The sequence below is a fragment of the Balaenoptera borealis genome (genome assembly GCF_965194805.1).
Source record: "Balaenoptera borealis genome assembly, chromosome: 4".
In the NCBI taxonomy this organism is placed as follows: domain Eukaryota; kingdom Metazoa; phylum Chordata; class Mammalia; order Artiodactyla; family Balaenopteridae; genus Balaenoptera; species Balaenoptera borealis.
The window spans coordinates 61,225,270-61,250,104 of NC_138861.1; the positions used below are offsets into that span (position 1 = coordinate 61,225,270).

Here is a 24,835-nt window from a genome sequence, read left to right on the forward strand (position 1 = left end):
AAAAGGGGCTCACAAAACAGGAATTCTTATAAGAGCTCATTTGCCCTTAAATTTGTAAGTAGTTTTATCCGGTTGAGTGCTGAAGGAAAATGATTTTTTCCACCATGATTGGATTCAAAACATTAGAAGAAATGTCAGTGATTTTGTACTGGATAATAAAATTTTATAGCAACACACTTTTGACTTTAATTCTTTTGTCCACAGACGGGCTCAACAATTTGTGTGGCATATGTGTCAACACAGTCTCTCTAATCATACCGTGTTGCTATTACCTGTCGGCGTGATCAGTAACCTTTAAATTTCTTCAAGGCAAGCTTTTGGTAGTATAATTTACTTTAGAAGATTTTTTCTAACAAAACAAATTTTAAAGTAACAGGTGGGGAAAAATATTTTTCTTTTTTTGTGGGGATCTCTACAGATGGCAGGTTAAAAATTTAATGCCATAGAATTTTTCTTTCAGAGTAGTCTTTCTTGTTAATTAGCTGGTGCTGAGGTACTGGAGCCATGCACTGTTTGGAGATATAGCTGTGATCTTCCAAAAATCATGGTTAATTACCAACACATTCCCACTGCTTGCAATACATGTTTTGTAATATTGCTTTTCTGACATTCTGTGATTCTCTTTCAAATGTTTTCATTTATTTAGAAAAAGGCAGTCCTAGAATTCCTAGGGAGAACCCAGACATGTCTCCATCCTAGAGCGAGATAGTGTTTGAGCCTATTTGATAAGCATGAATGCATACAGCTGTCTCTTCCTCTATCTGTCCAATAAGAAATGCCAATGTACCTTCACAACCCTGTTGTATTTTTGTCATAGTTCCCACAGCTGATTTGACTCAATCTGGAATAGAACCCTATAAATAAGTAATGTTCCATGGAAACGTTTTTGTTTTATTGTAACGATGACTACATGCATTCATCCTAGGGTCATTTTAATAAATTAAATAAGTCCTCATAAATAAATTACTTCTACATTTAGAGAGGCCTCAATATCTCCCGCTTCTTCTAAATTTCTTAAATTAGGCAATACCAAGGTTGATAATGATCCTTCATGAGTTTCATTCAGCTTGGTATAACTCTATTGTTTTAAACAATATTTTGCCATTTTCTCTACTGGGGTTCCTTCATTTAGCGACTACATTTTCAGTGTTTGGCCATTAAACCAGAAAGAATAAAGTGTCCATGTTGATTTTGCCACACACTTGCTCCTCCTGTGGTCTTGCCCATCTTAGCTGATGGCAGCTGGGTCTTCTCTCACAACCTGCGTGTAGCTCGTTAGCAAATCCTGCTGCCTCCATGTTTCAAGCTGTATCCAGAATTTGACCATTTCTGACCATCTTTCCCACTACCACCTTGAACTATGTCACCAACATATCTTGCTTGATTTAAATTATTAAACTCTTAAAATGGTGTTCCTTCTTCTACCTTTACACCTTAGTCTCTTCACCCAGCAGTAGAATTATACTGTTATAACATAAACCATATCATGTCATTCCTTTGCTCAAAACCCTCCAATGTCTTCAGACGCATTTTAGGATAAAGTCCAATATTCTTGGCAAGGAGTCATATATGGTCTTGCCCCTGGTTACTTGTTTTAGTCAAGTTTCCACTTCAATGTTACTGCTTAACAAACAACAAAATCTCTGTAGCCCAACAATGTGTATTAGTTTTTCTCCGTCACAGGGCTGCAGGTCTGCTGAGGCAGCTCTATTGCAGGCTATGGAGTGAATTCGGCTCTGACCTGTATCCTTCATTTGGAGACTAGTGGCTCCCCAGGGCCTGAACTTTTCATGGTAGATGTAAAGAGCACTAGAGGCCAAAGCAAACCTTGAAAGCCTCTCAAAGCCTCTGCTTCAGGCTTTCTGGCTAATGCTCTATGACTTCACCTCTTAAAACTTTTCTCTCCTTTTAATTGTCTTAATTAATTGTTTTAATTAATGTAGCTATATAGTAAGTCTTAAATCAAATAGTGTGATTCCTCCCACTTTATTCATTTTCAGAATGTTTGGGCTATTCTAGTTCCTTTGGCTTTTCATATAAACATTAAGATAAACTTTTGGTAGGGATTGCATTGAACCCATGGATCAGTTAGGGGAGAAGTGACATCTTTATTCTGTATTAATGTGTTATGTACTAAGATATCCAATCCATGATAAAGGTCACTGATATCTTTCTTCAGAATTTTGTAATTTCCAGCATTTTATAATTTCCAGCATTCATGTTCTACTTTTGTTTGGTTACATATATGTCTAAGTATTTTGTTTTCTTTGGAGTGATTGTAAATGGTATTGTTTCCAGTTTTATTTCAGTTGTTTAGGAGCTTGTTTCTTAAAATTTTGCTATACACTTTAGGGTTTAAAAAATATATGTATTTATATATAGTGATAAATAAATATCACTACATATACATAGTGGTCATACAATAAGCCCATAGCTTTTTTTTACTCTTTTGAATTTAGTCAGATAACTTTTCTGGTCAAGTACCTACAGCTATGTATATTCTCTGGATGTTTGCAAAGAAGGTATAATTCTGTTTATAGGATATAAGATTGAACCTGATCATTTTTTAATCTGACATTATCACTTATATTATTACAATCCTTTGTGGTCTTAAAATGGTGTTATTTTTTTCTATGTAACCTATAAAACAGTAAGAGTGATAGGTTCAAATACCTAATTAAAATTAGTTTTGTTCTGTTTATCAATTTATTCTGTACATCATTCTTTTGCTTTCTACCTGACTTCTTCTTTTTCACATGGTAATAATACCTATATTTCAGCCAGCGAGTATCATTTGGTTTGTGCGTGTTTCTTTTAAACACATATATTTGAATTTTGTTCCTTCTTTTCTCTCAAAGTCTATGTCATTTACCTAGGAGTTTAAGTTCTTTATGTTATTATATTTATATTTATTATCAACATTTACACTTAAATTTTTTTTTCTTTGTATTTAATGCTTTTTCTCTTCTGTATTACCTTTCTGATTGCCAAGTTTCCTGGCTTTTTATGTAGGAACAATAGTTTGCTTCTTTATTTTTGAGTGATTTGAAAGATGTCTACTTGTAATTCCCTCTATGGTCACCATTAAGTTTTGTAAAAATATAATTAAATTTACATTTTTCTAAATCTACAAGTGAAGACATCCCTATAAGACAAGGTATTTATTCACTCCATCTACCTCTCTTTCTACTTTCTTTTTCCCTCTGTTTCCTGGTCATTGTTAAGATAATCTGTAAATATAAATCTAGATTATTATTAATAAACTAATATTTTATTTTATGCATATTATCTTTAAAAATATATTATTTTACATTTTCATTTATTGTGTAACCATTTTAACTGTAGTAATCCAACTATTTCAAACTAACTTCATGGCTAAGACATTATTGTTCAGCACCAGCCCTTTGTAACATGAATTCCTCATTTTCGAATCCTTCATTTTAATTCATCCTTTGATTGGCTAGAAGTACATCTTTGAGTAATTTATTTAAAAAGTATACATATCTGGTCTGTTTATAAAGGTAAAGGAATTTTTTTCTATTCACTCTACACAATTGATATCTCACTGAATAGATCTTTTTTACAGCTCTGTAGATAACAGTTTTATTATCTTCTAAAGTTATTAAAGGAGACATAGTGTTACAAAGTCTAAGGTGAAATTAATTTTGTTGCCTTTTCTGTCTGGCTGTCTTGTGTGTGTGTGTGTGTGTGTGTGTGCGCATGTGTAAAGAGAGAGAGAGGGAGACTTTTTTTTATTTTTGTACACTTTTATAAAAATTATTTTGCTAAAATTTGTCGAGTAATAGGTCACTTTCTGTCATCAGTTTTTGCTGGTAAGTGGATAAAATTTCTAATCTGGCCTCTCTTTTTCTTCTAAGGAGTTTTATTGTCGTTGTTTACCTATAATAACTTTAATCATTCTATTTCATTAATTTCTGGGGTCTTCTTTAAGATTCAGTAATACCTCACAGATTGGTACTTTGCTCTCCTTATTTCAAACCTCTCATCTTCTCTCTCAAGTAATTTTCTCCCTTCACTCTTGTCTTCTCTGTCCTCGGAGAACTTTATAAGCTTTATATCCACATTGTATTTGACTTTTAACATATATAGTTTGTAGTCTTTGGTCCCTCTCATGAAGATTTTAATTATTGAGTGTACTTTTTTTCCTTGTGGAAATTCTTTATATCATCTATCTTCTTTTTCATCTCTATTTCCATTTTTGTATCTGAGCCAGTGATCTGTTCTCATCTTGATTTTTCTGTATAAACACTTCCTGTTGTTTTAGAAGGTATGCTTTCCTTTTCCTTAATTAGATATGAAGCAGTTTCTAAAAACTATTTTTTCTGGGTTTTATAATAATTTTTTAAAGTAATTTTTTTGGTCTGAACCCTTACTTTATTTTCAATCCACGCTAGATTGTTTTCTGTACACTCATTCTTTTTTTTAAAATAGATTCTCCACAGTTTAAAGTTATTATAAAACAATGGCTATATTTCCCTGTGCTGTACAATATATTCTTGTTGCTTATCTTTTTTATACATAGTAATTTGTACCTCTTAATCCCATACTCATATCTTGCCACTCCCTGCTTCCTTCTTTCCACTGGTAACCACTAGTTTGTTCTCTATATCTATAAGTCTGTTTCTGTTTCGTTATATACATTCATTTGTTTTATTTCTTTAGATTCCACATATAAATGACCACACGCAGTATTTGTCTTTCTCTGTGTACACGCATTCTTAATTTTCTATGAATGAGGAAAGATTTACACAGACTCAGTGTTTGTCAAAACACAGGGTTTGTAGCTATTTCTTTTTTTTAAATATATATTATTTGTGTGCTTTTATAAGGATTTATTTATTTATTTTGCCCGTGCCATGCAGCATGCGGGATCTTAGTTCCCTGACCATGGATCGAACCTGTGCCCCCAGCAGAGGAAGCATGGAGTCCTAACCACTGGACCGCCAGGGAATTCCTATAGCTATTTCAAGATGGCCTGCTGCCTAGGTTAATGTGCATAACTTCTAGGCCAATTTCTTTTGCCCATCAAATTTTCAACCTTTGCAGATCTGCAGGACTGAGATAGGTAACCTCTCTAATTCCCAGTGTATAATTCTCTGAACCTGTGAGAAGATGAAGTATGTTAAATACCTCAGCCTGCAGCATGCATTGCTCTAAATACTCTCCCAGTCTATTCCCCAGGCTACGGTGCTTTCCATGTGGGGATTACAAGCTGCAGATTGGCACCACCCATCATTTTCCTCCACCTTTGGCCAATAATGCCAGGAATGCAGTCTCTGAATGTGTGTAAAAGAGATGCTGAAGGAACATGGAAAGGAAGAGGAATATGGCATGGAATGTCCCACTAGTATAATTTTGATACAGTAAAGTAATGACTTTTCATTTTTCTGTTTGGAACAGACCCAGCAGCTGAGTTGTGGTTAGATGGTAGTGGGAGGGTGATGATGGTGTTTGGATAGAGGATGTGAACTGGTTATAGCTTCCTTCAGCCTTACTCTAGGATAGCCAGGCTCCACTTTTTGACCTTGTAAAACATGCATAGGTTGTTTATTGTGTTTCTCAATCTTGATACACCAACCTAGTAGTTAGAAATTTATCCCAACTTCTGGATTACTGTCTTCTTTCCTTACATTTCACTGATGTAGTAAGTATTCTTCACTGTATTTTCTTAAGTATTTTATTGGAAATTTGGAATAGAGGCAGTTAATGAAATGCAATTTTTGTTGAGATGTCTTCAAAAGTTTAAAACATTTTCTCTATTTCTGAACTGAGACTTTTTTCTAAGAACGTCTACGTTCATTTCATCTTCATGGCAAAGATTTATATCATTTTCTCTTAAAAAATTTCATCCTTGAATTACAGTGTAATTGAATTTAAATCTACTCGTTCTGGGCTTACACAAAGCCTGCATATCCATCTGGCACTTAACTTTTCTTTTTTTAATTAAAAAAATTTTTTTAATTTAATTTTATTTATTTTTTTATACAGCAGGTTCTTATTAGTTACCTGTTTTATACATATTAATGTATATGTGTCAATCCCAATCTCCCAATTCACTGGCACTTAACTTCTGCTTGCCCTTTCTCAAGGGCCATGGGGCTGACTCCACAGTGACTTTGCCAAACTTGACCTTAGATTTGGCTCCCACTGGAAGCTTGGCACTAGCTAATTCAACCATGCCTTAGGTCCCTGCTTCCCTTGCTCGTTGCCCAAAATGTAATCTCATCTGTTATCTCTTTTCTCCTATTTGCTTCTCTTCATATTACCTGATGCTCTGATGCTTTTTCTTTCCATGGGGCTATTCCCCTAATTCCTATACAACTTTATTTCTGGAAGCATGGTTTCTTAGTAGGAAATTTTCCTCTGTGTGCAACCACTTCCCTGAATGGTAGAGGATAGTTTTTTATTTTCTTGCTTTAGTTCTTTAGTAGTGAACAAGGCTATTTCAAATACATATCCTACACACACACATACACACACACACACGCACACATTCTTCATGTTAGCCGTTTATGAAGTTATGGGATGGTCCATTCACCCTAGCAATTTCCATAATGAGGAATGAGCCTTTATAATCAGACAAATGGGCCTGTTTCTCAGCGTAAAGAGATGTTAAAGAGATACACAGCAAAAGTTAAACAGGCCATATGATTCCTTCATACTCTTCTGTTTCGAATGTTCTGTTCTTATCCACTTTAGTCCCTTCTTGGTACACTAGTCAGTGTGCAGTGTGGCATTGGCAACAGCAGAGAAAGTTAGGCCCAAGTCCTCCATTATTTATGTGTTACTTAGCAATTACAAGAACAGTTAATTGGACTGACTAAGTAAAAAGTGGCCAGGGACCAGACTGACACCCCTCACCTCCAAGTATGATTATAATTGGGACCTATTTTTTCTTTTTTTTTTAAATTGAAGTATAGTTGATTTACAGTATTATATTAGTTTCAGGTGTATGACTAGTGATTCAATATTTTTATAGATTATACTCCATTTAAGTTTGTTACAAAATAATGGCTATATTTCTCTGCACTGTACAATATATCCTTGTTGCTTATTTACTTCAAACGCTGTAGTTTGTATCTCAATCCCATACCCCTGTCTTGCCGCTCCCCACTTCCCTCTCCCCACTGGTAACCACTAGTTTGTCCTCTATACCTTTGAGTCTGTTTCTGTTTTGTTATATACATTATTTGCTTTTAATCCTTATGCCATCTTACTTTAGAGCATCTGCATGACACTGTGATTTATAAGAAATGTATATTAGGGTTTTCATCATTTCTGGCATTGGAAATGATGAAAACCCTTGGAATTTTTTAAATGAAGAGAGAGCAATATATGTATCTTTTGTTAGGTTAATGAGGTGACTTTGGGGGAAAACACTTAAGGATGGAAACTGGTTGATAGTGGAGCCAACCAGATGATTAGAGGGTTGGAATTTTCAGTCCCACCCCACAACCTCTGGGAAGGAGGGGAGAGGGGCTGGAGGTTGAATCAATCACCAATGGACAATTATTTAATCAAACCTTATCTATGTGTTGAAGCCTCCATGAAAACCAAAAAAGACGAGTTCAGTGAACTTCCCAGTTGGTAAACACAAGGAGGTATGGGCAGAATAGTGCACTTGGAGGGGGTGTGGAAGCTCAGTGCCTCTTTTTCATATGTTGCCCTATGCATCTCTTCAACCTGGCTATTCCTGAGTTACATCCTTTTGTAATAAACTGGTGATCTAGTAAGTAAAATGTTTCTCTACATTCTGTGAGCCATTCTAGCAAACTAATTGAACCCAAGGAGGGGACCATGGGAACATTTGATTTATAGCCAGTTTGTCAGAAGTACAGGTGACAACCTGAACGTGTGACTGGTGCCTGAAATTCAAGGAGGAGGGTCACTGGAACCTACAATCTATAGCTTGTCAGTCAGATACAGTGATAACCTGGGCTTTCGATTGGTGTCTGAAGAGGGGAGGGTCTTGTAGGACCAAACCCTCAACCTGTGAGGTCTGATGCTATCTCTAGGCAGATAGCGTCAAAATTGAGTTAAACTGTAGGACACCCAGCTGGTGTCAGAGCATTTCTTGCTTGCTGGTCTGGTGGGAAAAACCCCACCTCCATACACTTGAATTGGTGACCAGAACCTTTTTAACCTGCCTTTGCATTCTCTTTCTTTGCTGGAATCTGGTGGCTGAATGCTGATTAGCTGGCAATTTTAGTAAGGATGAAGTTTGATCGGACTCCCTACACCTCACTTGGACATTCTCATCCTGGCTGAAATGGAAGTCTCCGTTAACTTGATGGTTAAGCACCCCCTCCTTCTTGAAACTCGACTCTTCTGGTTTCCATGACACTGCACTCTCATGGTACACCACTCACCAGTAAGACTGTTTTTTCCATGTCTCCTTCCTTAAACATTGGTGGTTATTGGGGCTTGGGGAGTGATAATCATGTCTCTTTCCAATGTGGCTTCTGAACCAATGGAGAAGTAGACACAGGATGCGGATGGAGATCAACATACCAGTTTTATTACAGTAATGCTGAATTGAAGAATGCAGCCTGAGACCACAATTAGATGACTCAGTCTTTTGACAGAAATGGATGGACGTTTTTACCCAGTTGTAGGCAGTGAAGCAGGAAACCCTTAGGCCTCCCCTCTCAGGGCAAAGCCTGTCTCTGTAGCTTCCTGTAGTAGAAGTAAGAATATGTATCCATACAGTAGGCCAACTAGTCTGAAGGTGAAGGAAGATTGGACCCTGGGTCACACTTGTGCAGACACAATTTTTTTTTTGTTTTACCAATCTAATAAATCACTCTTCTTTCCCTAGAGACCTCTCTGAGTGTTTGAGAAATATATTTTTTTACTTTGTAGGCTGTCCAGCCTGATATGCAGATATCCTCCCAATATCTGATTAATTCCCCTCCTTGTTCCACAAAGAATGTCATCAGTTCCTCATCCTCATATGCTATTAATGATGGTGACTGCCTCAACCCTAACTCCCCATGTTTACACCTAAGCCTTGATGACTGTTACTTTAGTTTTTTTATTTTTTAAGTAGATCTTTATTGGAGTATAATTGCTTCACATTACTGTGTTAGTTTCTGTTGCACAACAAAGTGAATCAGCCATATGCATACACATGTCCCCCTATCCCTTCCCTCTTGAGCCTCCCTCCCATCCTCTCTATCCCACCCCTCTAGGTCATCGCAAAGCACCGAGCTGATCTCCCTGTGCTATGCTGCTGATTCCCACCAGCCAACTATTTTACATTCAGTAGTGTATATATGTCGATGCTACTCTCACTTCGCCCCAGCTTCACCCTCCCACCCCATGTCCTCAAGTCCATTCTCTATGCCTACCTCTTTATTCCTGCCCTGCAACTAGGTTCATCAGTACCTTTTTTTTTTTTTTTAGATTCCGTATATATGCGTTAGCATGTGGTATTTGTTTTTCTCTTTCTGACTGACTCTGTATGACACACTCTAGATCCATCCACCTCACTACAAATAACTCAATTTTGTTTCTTTTTATGGCTGAGTAATATTCCATTGTATATATGTGCCACATCTTCTTTATCCATTCATCTGTCGATGGACATTTAGGTTGCTTCCATGTCCTGGCTATTGTAAATGGTGCTGCAATGAACATTGTGGTACATGACTCTTTTTGAATTACGATTTTCTCAGGGTATATGCCCAGTAGTGGGATTGCTGGGTCATACAGTAGTTCTATTTTTAGTTTTTTTGGAACCTCCATACTGTTTTCAATAGTGGCTGTATCAATTTACATTCCCACCAACAGTGCAGGAGGGATCCCTTTTCACCACCCACTGTCCAGCCTTTATTGTTTCTAGATTTTTTGGATAATAGCCATTCTGAATGGTGTGAGGTGACACCTCGTTGTAGTTTTGATTTGAATTTCTCTAATAATAAGTGATGTTGAGCATCTTTTCATGTGCCTCTTGGCCATCTGTATGTCTTCCTTGGTGAAATGTCTATTTAGGTCTTCCGCCCGTTTTTTAACTGGATTGTTTGTTTGTTTTGAGCTCCATGAGCTGTTAGTATATTTTGGAGATTAATCCCTTGTCTCTTGTTTCATTGGCAAATATTTTCTGCCATTCTGAGGGTTGTCTTTTTGTCTTGTTTATGGTTGCCTTTGCTGTGCAAAAACTTTTAAGTTTAATTAAGTCCAATTTGTTTCTTTTTGTTTTTATTTCTGTTACTCTAGGAGGTGGGTCAAAAAAGATCTTGCTGTGGTTTATGTCAAAGAGTGTTTTTCCTATGTTTTCCTCTAAGAGTTTTATAGTGGCTGGTCTTACATTTAAGTCTTTAATCCATTTGGAGTTTATTTTTGTGTATGGAATTAGGTAGTGTTCTAATTTCATTCTTTTACATGTAGCTGTCCAGTTTTCCCAGCACCACTTATTGAAGAGGCTGTCTTTTCTCCGTTGTATATTGTTGCCTCCTTTGTCATAAATTAGGTGCCCATATGTGCGTGGGTTTATCTCTGGGCATTGTATCCTGTACCATTGATCTATATTTCCGTTTTTGTGCCAGTACCATACTGTATTGTACTGTAGCTTTGTGGTATAGTTTGAAGTCAGGGAGCCTGATTCCTCCAGCTCTGTTTTTCTTTCTCAAGATTGCTTTGGCTATTCGGGGTCTTTTGTGTTTCCATACAAATTGTGAAATTTTTTGTTCTAGCTCTGTGAAAAATGCCATTGGTAGTTTGATAGGGATTGCATTGAATCTGTAGATTGCTTTGGGTACTATTGTCATTTTCACAATATTGATTCTTGCAATCCAAGAACATGGTATATCTCTCCATCTGTTTGTAACGTCTTTAATTTCTTTCATCAGTGTCTTATAGTGTTCTGCAAACAGGTCTTTTGTCTCCTTAGGAAGGTTTATTCCTAGGTATTTTATTCTTTTTGTTGCAGTGGTGAATGAGAGTGTTTCCTTAATTTCTCTTTCTGATTTTTTGTTGTTGGTGTATAGGAATGCCAGAGATTTCTGTGCATTAATTTTAGATCTTGCAACCTTACCAAATTCATTGATTAGTTCTACTCGTTTTCTGGTGGCATCTTTAGGATTTTCTATGTATAGTATCATGTCATTGGCAAACAGTGACAGTTTCACTTCTTCTTTTCCAATTTGTATTCCTTTTATTTCTTTTTCTTCCCTGATTGCTGTGGCTAGGACTGCCAGAACTATGTTGAATAAGAGTGGCAAGAGTGGGCATCCTTGTCTTGTTCCTGCTCTTAGTTGAAATGCTTTCAGTTTTTCACCAGTGAGTATGATGCTTGCTGTGAGTTTGTCATATATGACCTTTATTATGTTGAGGTAAGTTCCCTCTATGCCCATTATCTAGAGAGTTTTTATCATAAATGGGTGCTTAATTTTGTCAAAAGCTTTTTCTGCATTTTTGAGATGATCATATGGTTTTTATCCTCAGTTTGTTAATATGGTGTATCACATTGATTGATTTGCATATATTGAAGAATCCTTGCATCTCTGGGATAAATCCCACTTGATTATGGTGCACGATCCTTTTAATGTGCTGTTGGCTTCTGTTTGCTTGTATTTTGTTGAGGATTTTTACATCTATGTTCATCAGTAATATTGGCCTGTAATTTTCTTTTTTTGTGATATCTTTTCTGGTTTTGGTATCAGGGTGATGGTGGCTTTGTAGAATGAATTTGGGAGTGTTTCTCCCTCTGCAATATTTTGGAAGAGTTTGAGAAGGATGGGTGTCAGCTCTCCTATAAATGTTTGATAGAATTCACCTGTGAAGCCATCTGGTCCTGAACTTTTGTTTGTTGGAAGATTTTTCATTACAATTTCAATTTCATTACTTGTGATGTCTGTTTATATTTTCGAATTTTTCCTGGATCAGTCTTGGAAAATTGTACCTTTCCAAGAATTTGTCCATTTTTTCGTGGTTGTCCATTTTATTGGCATATAGTTGTTTGTAGTAGTGTCTTATAATCCTTTGTATTTCTGCAGTGTCAGTTGTGATTTCTCCTTTTTCATTTCTCATTTTATTGATTTGTGTCCTCTCCCTTTTTTTCTTGATGAGTCTGGCTAAGGGTTATCAATTTTGTTTATCTTCTCAAAGAACCAGCTTTTAGTTTTATTGATCTTTGCTATTGTTTTCTTCGTTTCTATTTCATTTATTTCTGCTCTGTTCCTTATGATTTCTTTCCTTCTACTGACTTTGGGTTTTCTTTGTTCTTTTTTCTCTAGTTGTTTCAAGTGTAGTGTTATATTGTTTATTTGAGATTTTTCTTGTTTCTTGAGGTGAGATTGTATTGCTATAAATTTCCCTCTTAGAACTGCTTTTGCTGCATCCCATAAGTTTTGGGTCATTGTGTTTTCATTGTCATTTGTTTCTATGTATTTTTTTATTTCTTCTTTGATTTCTTCAGTGATCTCTTGGTTAGTAGTGCACTGTTTAGCCTCCATGTATTTGTGTTTTTTTACAGTTTTTTTCCTGTAATTGATTTCCAATCTCATAGCGTTGTGGTCAAGAAAAGATGCTTGATGCAATTTCAATTTTCTTAAATTTTCCAAGGCTTGATTTGTGACCCAAGATGTGATCTATCCTGTAGAATGTTCCATGTGCACTTGAGAAGAAAGTGTATTCTGCCACTTTTGGGTTGAATGTTCTGTAAATACCAATTACATCTATCTGGTCTATTTGTCATTTAAAGCTTTTGTTCCCTTATTTATTTTCTGCTTGGATGATCTGTCCATTGGTTTAAGTGGGGTGTTAAAATTCCCTACTATTATTGTGTTACTGTCGATTTCTCTTTTCATGGTTAATAGCATTTGCCTTATGTATTGAGATGCTCCTATATTGGGTGCATAAGCATTTATAATTGTTATATCTTCTTGAATTGATCCTTCGATCATTATATAGTGTCCCTCCTTATCTCTTGTAACAGAGTTTATTTTAAGGTCTATTTTATCTGATACGAGTATTGCTACTCCAGCTTTCTTTTGATTTCCCTTTGCATGGAATATCTTTTTCCATCCCTTCACTTTCAGTCTGTATGTGTCCCTAGGTCTGAAGTGGGTCTCTTGTAGACAGCATATATATGGATCTCGTGTTTGTATCCATTCAGCCAGTCTGTGTCTTCTGGTTGGAGCATTTAATCCATTTACATTCAAGGTTATTATATATATGTATGTTCTTATTACCATTTTCTTAATTGTTTTGCATTTGTTTTTGTAGGTCTTTTCCTTCTCCTGTGTTTCCTGTCTAGAGAAGTTCCTTTAGCATTTGTTGTAAAGCTGGTTTGGTGGTACTGAATTCTCTTACCTTTGTTTGTCTGAAAAGCTTTTGACTTCTCCATCAAATCTGAATGAGATCCTTGCTGGGTAGAGTAACCTCGGTTGTAGGTTATTCTGTTTCATCACTTTAAGTATATCCTGCTACTGCCTCCTAGCCTGCAGAGTTTCCGCTGAAAAATCAGCTGATAACCTTATGGGGATTCCTTTGTATGTTATTTTTTGTTTTTACCTTGCTGCTTTTAATATTTTTTCTTTGAATTTAATTTTTGTTAGTGTGATTAATATGTGTCTTGGTGTGTTTTCCTAGGGTTTATCCTGTATGGGACTCTCTGTGCTTCCTGGACTTGGGTGACTATTTCCTTTCCCATGTTAGGGAAATTTTCAACTATAATCTCTTCAAATATTTTCTCAGACCCTTTCTTTTTCTCTTCTTCTGGGGCCCCTGTTATTCGAATGTTGATGCGTTTAGTGTTGTCCCAGAGGTCTCTGAGATTGTCTTCAATTCTTTTCACTCTTTTTTCTTTGTTCTGCTCCTCGGCAGTTATTTCCACCATTTTGTCTTCCAGCTCACTTATTCATTCTTCTGCCTCAGTTATTCTGTTATTGATCCCTTCTAGTGTATTTTTCATTTCAGTGATTGTGTTGTTCATCTCTGTTTGTTCTTTAGTTCTTCTAGATCTTTTTTAAACATTTCTTGTATTTTCTCAGTCTATGCCTCCAATTTATTTCTGAGATTCTAGATCATCTTTACTATCATTATTCTGAATTCTTTTTCAGGTAGACTGCTTATTTCCTCTTCATTTATTTGGTCTTGTAGGTTTTTACCATGCTTCTTCATCTGTGACATATTTTTTTGCCATCTCTTTTTTTTTTTTTTTTTTTTTATGAGTGGGATTGTGTTCCTGTCTTACTGGTTGTTTGGCCTGAGGCTTCCAACACTAGAGTTTGTAGGCTATTGGGTAGAGCTGGGTCTTGGTGCTGAGATGAGGAACTCCGTGAGACCTCACTCTGATGAACATTCCCTGGGGTTCTCTGTTAGTACAGTTGTTTGGACTCGGAGCTCCCACTGCAGGAGCTTCCACCTGACCCCGGGCTCGTGAACCAAGATCCCACAAGCTGCCGGTTCACTTTGTGGTTCCTCCCGTCTCCTTGGGCATCAGAGTCCCCCACCAGCAGCTGGCAGGTGCCCTAGTTGTGGGCTCTTTAGTTCTTTCATGCTTATGTAGTTCCCATTCCAGATTTTAGAAAAAATAATTACAAATACTCATTCTATAGGAATTCTTTTAGGCTTAGAAAACAGATACCTTATGAAAATATTTCTTAAACTTAGGAAGCATGCATTCTTTAAAGTTGCACATATACTTAGAGGTGTCATCATGATGATGTTTTCTTGTAAAATGATGCCATATTTTCCTAGTGACCCTTGTTCTAGTATTTCTAATGGAAATAGAATCTCATCAAGTCTCAGAATATTGGCATTGATGGGGCCTTTTATTTTACATGAGTCTGAAGCTTGGTTTGGGAAAAATATTCTGAAATCTGGAAAGATTTGTGACTCTGAGGAAGAGAGTGATAAAATATCTAAGATATTTTTTAGTACACTATTCCCAAATGAGTGTCAGCTGAGTTGGGGAAAGAATTCCAAATGGGCTGTTTCTCCAAGACTGAGAAACTGCATTAAATTTTAACCTGTTTGCCTATAAGACATTTTTTTTTTGGTTTGTTTGTTTGTTTTTTTAACCTCCAAACCTGAGCTCATCCATGTGTGTATTGGACTTGAGCTATTTCCTCCATGTCGGAAATGCCCTTCCCAGTGTGAGATGCTTCTCTTGACATGCATGAAGGTAAAGGCTTGCTTTGACTTGGGCAAAAAGCGAGGGACAATGAACACTTTACAGGCAGTTCAGGCCTGGAAGGCAGGAAATTACTTAGTGCATGAATCAATATTTAATTAGCTCCTCCTGTGTACAGAGAATGATTCAAACACTAAGGAGAATAAAGAACGTTCTATTAGTTCACGTTATCTTCTTCTTGTCGTATGCCTATTTTCTGATTGAAACCTTAACATAAAAAGAGAAATTCCTGTGGGTCACTCTATTAGTTTGTTTGGTAATGTTCTCAGATTTGGGTTAATATTTCTAACTCCCAGAACATATAAGTCATCTACCCAATCTACAACACCACTCAACTTGTAGTACTCAGGATTTCCCCTTCTAGATTTATGGATGCTTTCTAGATGAGCCATAAGAACAGATAACCCATGTGAGTGTCTCTTTTTCAGACAGAAAAATGTCTACAATCATTAAGACTGAGTTTGACTTTCCAGTGCCTGCCTAAATCCAAAGTGTGCATTTCACTCAGTTGCTAGATACTATACTGGTTGTACAACTCCTCTTTCAGTTATGGAATGCAAGGTCTTGTGCCCAATGCACAGTGAGGGCAAATAAACGGAAACATCAGTGTTTGGTGCAGAGAAAGGTTTACTGCTGGGCCAAGAAAGAAGAACAGGTGGCTCATGCTCAAAAACTCAAACTCGCTGATGGTTTTTGGGGAGAAATTTTACATGCAAAATTTGGGGTGAGGGCTGCAGGGTGTGTGACTTTCTTCTGATTGTTTGGTGATGAGGTAATGGGGCAGTGTTCCAGGAATCTTGTGCTCAGCCTGAAGTTACCATTCTCCTCCTGGGTGGGGGCCTTAGTTACTGCAGAAGAACTCAAAGATATTGTTATGTGTATTCCTTCAAGAGGAACCAGAACCTTGCTCCTTCCCTGGCCTATTGTTAATTCACTGCTCCTCCTTTGTTTCTATATTCCCTCCCTTCCCTGTTTAGCAATCGTTTGAATCTACCCTTTGGAAATCAGGGAAGGTCTAGGAGGCTGGATGAAGACTCTTTCCTACAGACAAGAAACCAGAAACAGGGGAGATGGAAAGAATTTGTATGGAGGTGGGGGGGAGGGGGTCCCCACAAGGTCCTGCTTGGTTTCATTTCCCATTCTTTTCCCAAGAAATCCATTAGAATATTGACATACAAGCCGAACCATTTACTGATTTCTTCATTCATTTATTCAACAGTATTTATTGAGTATCTTTTGTGTCTGAGCACCAGGGTTACAAAGATGAGTAATATAGGTTTCCTGACTTTGAGACACCAAATATCTAGTGAGGAAAACAGACATAGAAACCAGCATGATAGGACTATATGGTATGTGAGTTAACAGTGTTACTGAGCTTAGTTTTGGCTGCTTGCTGCTTAAAGCCAATAATTGAGAGGCGAATGTCAGTAGGAAGGAAGGGTGTTTTAATCAGAAAAGTCAGCAATCTGGGGAGAAGGTGGACTCTTGTCCCGAGACCAGCTCCAAAGATTCTGCTCAGCCATGATAGTTTTTAAAGGGAAAAAGGGAGAAATAATCTCAGTGAATCATTGAGGCAGGAGGTTGTGTTCTGCATCACTCTCCATTGCCAGCAGACTGGCTGATGTTATCTTGCCCGAGTGATCTGCCTGCAGGATTGCTAAGGGGGGTGTTGAGGGTAGAGAGCTAGTCATTCTTTAACTGCTTAATTCTTTATTCTTCTTTTATCTAGGAAAAGAGTCAACAGGTTAGGCAAGGCATGGTGTGTGTTCAGGAGAGCATAAGTCAGGAATTAGTTTAAATTGCCTAGTGATCTCATTCTTATAATTAGGTTCTTTCAAGGTTAGAGGGGGACAGAAGTGTGCAAACGGGAAAGGGGCAAAAGAGCTGCTTTCAACAGATGTATGTACAAAGCTGGATGAGTCAGTTGCCTTGGGATGAGAAGGGGAAAGTGGAACATTTTGGCTTCATCTTCGATCACCCATGGGGAGTTTCCCAGGTAGAAGGGAAACAGAGAGAGAAAAATATGTGCTCAGAAATTGTGATTATTTAGCCTGTAGGAGCATTGTTTCTTTGGGGATGGATAAACAACGAGGTTTAATGTAGAAATTGATAAACATTGAATGGCCGGTTTTCTTCCCAGTGGAGTGAGATTCCTGAAGCAAAAGAGAGGAGGATGGTTCTTATCCAGAGAAACATTGCAAAATCAAGTGGGCTAAAGACAGTTTGATATTCATACATTTGGATACTTGCTTTTTGCATTAAGTTTGTTTATCAAGCTCTAATTTAAAATTACTTCAAGCCCCAAATATTCCTTTGGTTGTGCATATATTATTGAACTGGGACAGCATGACTAGAATAATCTTGGTTTGACCATATCTTTATTTGATTTTTCTCGTTTTCTTCCAGGATTATACACTGATTGTGAGCAGCCAGACCAAAACCTCTGTGGCCAAGAACAAGGACTGGGTGAGCCAAGAGTGAAGGGGCAAAGGATGTTATATGACTCTGTGGTCAAGCCAACAGCATGTTTGGCCTCATTGCCATGAATAATTGCTGAATTCTTTAGAATAGGGGAACTCAGGTAAATGAGTGCTCTTGTCCTCAACTGACCACACTGGAGGTCTATGTGGCCACTAGCCCCCACCCTATTTTGGATAGGCTGTGCAACCCAGGGAATAGAGAAAGCTAGAACTAAATCCTGTTTTGGCTTTCTTTGTAGATTGAATTCGTTATTGTTGTTTAAATTTGTTTTTTCTTTCATTCCTGAGATTTCCCTTCATTTTCCTATTCAAGAGGAAATCCTCCACATAAGTGTGTAGGTCTTTGGATGCTGCTGAGGGGAAAAGAATGGAGAGCTTACTTTTTAATGCTTGTTATCATAAAATATATTATAGTTAATATTTTGGGTGGTGAATGAAGTGGATCGACTAACATGTGTGTGAACATCTTCTTTGCTCTTAATGTGTTAGTTGAGATAGGAACATAGTATGTCAGAGTATTTATGAGTTGCTTTTACCCTGGAAAATGTGCTGGTGCACTGCATTGGTAATATCAAAAACAAACATTTCTGTGTAAGGTGTTTTCTAGTCCTTCCATCCTCTGTATCTCTAAACACATTTTTGTTTACCCTGCATGATTGTAGTGGTACTCCATAATCCCCCTTTGTTTCCATAAGCCATAGGTAAAAATTGCCCTCACTAATCCATGGTAGCTTTCATTTAATAAATCGTATCTTCTAGACGTTTTTTTCTCTTCTCTTTATTAGGGCAGCCATCATTTCTACCTCGCTAAGAAAAACTGACATAGAGAATGAGAAATAGGAATCAAGGCACTAAAGTACTTTGCAAGACCTACAGTGTGAATATGTACTTCTTAGGAAGCAGGATCAGATGATACTGTTAGAAGAACTCTACATTAATTAATTCAATACCCATAACAATCCTAATCCCCAATTTATAACTCCCAGTTTTCAGTTGAGGTAACTGAAGCCTAGAGGTTATAAATAACTTGCCCAAGGCACAGTTGAGTTGCTGGAGCCTGAATTCAGGTACTGTGGGCTCTCAAACATTATGCTACAAATAACTTGTGATTTTAGTGCAAAAGAAAATCAGTTTTCTTGATTGAGTTTAATTGGTAAAGTTGATTGAGTTTAATTGAGTTTAATTACCTTATAAAATCTATTTTAATTTTTCTGATTTTATGAAGAGGACTGATTTAAGTGTACTTACAGCTACTGTACTTAGTTTCAAAGATATGAAATCAGGTGGCTGTACTCTGGCACACTAAGCAGCTGTATTGAGACTCACATGACTAACAGTTGGCTGGACCCCACATCTGGTACTGGGCCACAGTAAGCACGCCCCCCTGGCTGAACTCAGAAATTCAAAACATTCAGTCTTTGCACATTAGCAGGCTTCTGCTTCGTTCATACAAGCGTGGATTTTGCATAAAGTACAAGGCAAATGTGCATGAAACTTTTCAGAGGAAGATTGTATTTGGAGAGGTATTTCATCTTCAAATTATTTAAATTGGACATTGTTAAGTAGTTAGAACAAACGAAAACTTTCATATGTTATGCAAATTAGAAATCATGCAAAACAATATGATAAGAGTGGCTATCGCAACTCCCGTAAAAAGAGAATAATGAACAGTACATAATAAAAGATGCTATGATTGGATGGTTAGGTTCAAAGATCATCTGACATTTACTAGCTATGTGATATTAAAGTCATTTAACCTCTCTGTGACTTAGTTTCCTCATGTGTAAAATGAGGATAATAATGGCACCAATATCATATAGTTATTTTGAGTATTAACTCAGGCAATATATAAAAAGCATGTACAGAGTGCCTGGTACAGAATAAGCCCTCAATGTTAGGAATTACTGCATTCTTGAGAATGTGTATTATGGATTGCTGTTTGTCTTAATTGGACTTCAACCAATGAGTGACTTCAACCAATAAGAACTTATTAATGAGCCATTTGTTTATACCAGCTATCAATATCCAACCTATTAAACTGAGGTGGTAGTTGATGTTGTATAGGTTTGTTTACAGAGTGACTTACCATGGTAGGTGGCTTATGATACAATTAAAAGAATATAAAAGGGGCTTCCCTGGTGGCGCAGTGGTTGAGAATCTGCCTGCCAATGCAGGGGACACAGGTTCGAGCCCTGGTCTGGGAAGATCCCACATGCCGCGGAGCAGCTAGGCCCGTGAGCCACAATTACTGAGCCTGTGCATCTGGAGCCTGTGCTCCACAACAAGAGAGGCCGCGATAATGAGAGGCCCGCGCACTGCGATGAAGAGTGGCCCCCACTTGCCGCAACTAGAGAAAGCCTTCGCACAGAAACGAAGACCCAACACAGCCATAAATAAATAAATAAATTAAAAAAAAAAGAATATAAAGTTCTGTGAATGGGTGAGTCTATGACAAGGCCAGAAAAAAATGGAATCAATATATGCATAATGGCAAAGTAAAATGACTTTGGGAAAATACAATTTGTCTCATGTCAAACTCTTGCCCAGGGCCAGGCTAGTTCTAGAGTCACCTCCAGCTTTGATGATTTTAGTTTATGTTCCACTGCACAGGCAGGCACTTTGAACTCAAAGATATTTTGGTTTAGATGATGATAATAATTTATAGGACTTAAATCATCTCTAAACTGTCCCCCTAAAATATACTTCCAGTAGTTCTGATGCTAGCAATATATCAGCAATCTATGAGAAATATAATGGTTTATTTGTCTGTTAAATCCCTTAATTAAAAGTGGATTAGAGAGGAGATTGGTTCAAGATGGCAGAGTAGAAGGACATGCTCTCACTCCCTCTGGTGAGAGCACCGGAATCACAGCTAACTGTTGAACAGTCATCGACAGGAAGACACTGGAACTCACCAAAAAAGATACCCCACATCCAAAGAAAAAGGAGAAGCCAAAATGACATGGTAGGAGGCGGGCAGTCACAATAAAATCAAATCCCATAACCACTGGGTGGGTGACTCACAAACTGGAGAACAATTATACCACAGAAGTCCACCCACTGGAGTGAAGGTTCTGAGCCCCACGTCAGGCTTCCCAACCTAGGGGTCCACCAATGGGAGGAGGAATTCCCGGAGAATCAGACTTTGAAGGCTAGCAGGATTTGATTGCAGGACTTTGGCAGGACTGGGGGGAACAGAGACTCCACTCTTGGAGGACACACACAAAGTAGTGTGCACATCGGGACCCAGGGGAAGGAGCAGTGACCCCACAGGAGACTGAACCAGACCTACCTGCTAGTGTTGAAGGGTCTCCTGCAGAGGTGGGGGGCGGCTGTGGCTCACCATAGGGACAGGGACACTGGCAGCAGAAGTTCTGGGAAGTACTCCTTGGCGTGAGCCCTCCCAGAGACCACCATTAGCCCCACCAAAGAGCCTGTAGCCTTCAGTGCTGGGTCGCCTCAGGCCAAACAACCAACAGGGAGGGAACCCAGCCCCACCCATCAGCAGACAAGCAGATTAAAGTTTTACTGAGCTCTGCCCACCAGAGCAACAGCCAGCTCTACCCACCACCAGTCCCTCCCATCAGGAAACTTGCACAGGCCTCTTAGATAACGTAATCCACCAGAGGGAAGACAGCAGAAGCAAGAAGAACTACAAACCTGCAGCCTGTGGAACTAAAACCACGTTCACAGAAAGAAAGACAAGATGAAAAGGGCTATGTACCAGATGAAGGAACAAGACAAAACCCCAGAAAAAAACAACTAAATGAAGTGGAGATGGGCAAACTTCCAGAAAAAGAATTCAGAATAATGATAGTGAAGATGATCCAGGACCTCGGAAAAAGAATGGAGGCAAAGATCGAGAAGATGCAAGAAATGTTTAACAAAGACCTAGAAGAACAAAAGAACAAAGAAACAGAGATGAACAATACAATAACTGAAATGAAAAATACACTAGAAGGAATCAACAGCAGAATAAGTGAGGCAGAAGAATGGATAAATGACTTGGAAGACAAAATGGTGGAATTCACTGCTGAAGAACAGAATGAAGAAAAAAGAATGAAAAGAAATGAAGATAGCCTAAGAGACCTCTGGGACAACATTAAATGCAACAGCATTCGCATTATAGGGGTCCCAGAAGGAGGAGAGAGAAAGGAACCCAGAAAATATTTGAAGAGATTATAGTCGAAAACGTCCCTAACATGGGAAAGGAAATAGCCACCCAGGTCCAGGAAGTGCAGAGAGTCCCATACAGGATAAACCCAAGGAGAAACAGGCAGAGACACATAGTAATCAAATTGGCAAAAATTAGAGACAAAGAAAAATTATCGAGAGCAGCAAGGGAAAAATGACAAAGAACACAAGAGAACTCCCGTAAGGTTAACAGCTGATTTTTCAGCAGAAACTCTACAAGCCAGAAGGGAGTGGCATGACATATTTAAAGTGATGAAAGGGAAGAACCTACAACCAAGATTACTCTACCCGGCAAGGATCACATTCCGATTCCATGGAGAAATCAAAAGCTTTACAGACAAGCAAAAGCTAAGAGAATTCAGCACCACCAAACCAGCTCTACAACAAATGCTAAAGGAACTTGTCTAAGTGGGAGACACAAGAGAAGAAAAGGACCTACAAAAACAAACCCAGACGGCTTCCCTGGTGATGCAGTGGTTGGGAATCTGCCTGCCAGTGCAAGGGGCACGGGTTTGAGCCCAGGTCTGGGAGGATCCCGCGTGCCACGGAGCGGCTGGGCCCGCGTGCCGCAGCTACTGAGCCCACATGCCTGGAGCCCGTGCTCCGTGGCAGGAGAGACCACCTCAATGAGAAGCCTGCGTGCTGCAACGAAGACCCAACGCAGCCAAAAATAAATAATTAAAAACAAACCCAAAACAATTAAGAAAATGGTAATAGGAACATACATATCGATAATTACCTTAAATGTGAATGGATTAAATGCTCCAACCAAAAGACACAGGCTCGCTGAATGGATACAGAAACAAGACCCATATATATGCTGTCTACGAGAAACCCACTTCAGACCTAGGGACACATACAGACTGAAAGTGAGGGGATGGAAAAAAAAAAGATTTTCCATGCAAATGGAAATCAAAAGAAGGCTGCAGTAGCAATACTCACATCAGATAAAATAGACTTTAAAATAAAGAATGTTACAAGAGACAAGGAAGGGCACTACATAATGATCAAGGGATCAATCCAAGAAGAAGATATAACAATTATAAATATATATCTACCCAACATAGGAGCACCTCAATACATAAGGCAACCACTAATGGGTATAATAAGAGGAAGTCAACAGTAACACAATAATAGTGGGGGACTTTAACACCTCATTTACACCAATGGACAGATCATCCAAACAGAAAATTAAAAAAGAAACACAAGCTTTAAATGACACAATAGACCAGATAGATTTCATTGATATTTATAGGACATTCCAGCCAAAAACAGCAGATTAAACTTTCTTCTCAAGTGTACACAGAACATTCTCCAGGATAGATCACATCTTGGGTCACAAATCAAGCCTCAGTAAATTTAAGAAAATTGAAATCATATCAAGCATCTTTTCTGACCACAACGCTATGAGATTAGAAATCAATTACAGGGAAAAAAACATAAAAAACACAAACACATGGAGGGTAAACAATACGTTACTAAATAACCAAGAGATCACTGAAGAAATCAAAGAGGAAATCAAAAAATACCTAGAGACAAATAACAACGAAAACACGATGATCCAAAACCTATGGGATGCAGCAAAAGCAGTTCTAAGAGGGAAGTTTATAGCAATACAATCCTACCTCAAGAAACAACAAACATCTCAAATAAACAATCTGACTTTACACCTAAAGGAAGTAGAGGAAGAAGAACAAACAAAACCCGAAGTTAGTAGAAGGAAAGAAATCATAAAAATAAGAGCAGAAATAAATGCAATAGAAACAAAGAAAACAATAGCAAAGATCAATAACACTGAAAGCTGGTTCTTTGAGAAGATAAACAAAATTGATAAACCATGAGCCAGCCTCATCAAGAAAAAGAGGGAGAGGACTCAAATCAATAAAATTAGAAATGAAAAAGGAGAGGTTACAACAGACACCACAGAAATACAAAGCATCCTAAGAGAGTACTACAGGCAACTCTATGCCAATAAAATGGACAACCTGGAAGAAATGGACAAATTCTTAGAAAGGTATAACCTTCCAAGACTGAACCAGGAAGAAATAGAAAATATAAACAGACCAATCACAAGTAACGAAATTGAAACTGTCATTAAAAATCTTCCAACAAACAAAAGTCCAGGACCAGATGGCTTCACAGGTGAATTCTATCAAACATTTAGAGAAGAGCTAACACCTATCCTTCTCAAACTCTTACAAAAAATTGCAGAGGAAGGAACACTCCCAAACTCGTTCAATGAGGCCACCATCACCCTGATACCAAAACCAAAGATGCTACAAAAAAAGAAAATTACAGACCAATATCACTCATGAATATAGATGCAAAAATCCTCAACAAAATACTAGCAAACAGAATCCAACAGCACATTAAAAGGATCATATACCATGATCAAGTGGGATTTATCCCAGGGATTCAAGGATTCTTCAATATATACAAATCAATCAATGTGATACACCATATTAACAAAGTAAAGAAGAAAAAACATATGATCATCTCAATAGATGCAGAATAAGCTTTTGACAAAATTCAACACCTATTTATGATAAAAACTGTCCAGAAAGTGGGCATAGAGGGAACTTACTTCAACATAATAAATACCCACAACAAACATCATTCTCAGTGGTGAAAAACTGGATGCATTTCCTCTAAGATCAGGAACAAGACAAGGATGTCCACTCTCACCACTGTTATTCAAAATAGTTTTGGAAGTCCTAGCCACGGCAATTAGAGAAGAAAAAGATATAAAAGGAATACGAATTGGAAAAGAAGAAGTAAAACTATCACTGTTTGCAGATGACATGATACTATACATAGGGAATCCTAAAGATGCCACCAGAAAACTACTAGAGCTAATCAATGAATTTGGTAAAGCTGCAGGATAAAAAATTAATGCACAGAAATCTCTTGTATTTCTATACACTAATGATGAAAAATCTGAATGAGAAATTAAGGAAACACTCCCATTTACCATTGCAACAAAAAGAATAAAATACCTAGG

At 37.8% G+C, this 24,835-nt stretch overlaps 1 protein-coding gene across 1 annotated transcript in view; it reads left to right on the plus strand.

The window, feature by feature from the left end:
- LOC309627934 (uncharacterized protein) overlaps window positions 1-22,855 on the plus strand; it is a 93,929-nt gene extending 71,074 nt beyond the window's left edge. Inside the window, exon 4 of the mRNA XM_082390333.1 lies at window positions 17,567-22,855. Coding sequence (XP_082246459.1) covers window positions 17,567-17,579 — 13 coding nt within the window. The 3' untranslated portion in view covers window positions 17,580-22,855. The remainder of the gene's footprint in view (window positions 1-17,566) is intronic.
- The last annotated feature ends 1,980 nt before the right edge of the window (window positions 22,856-24,835 follow it).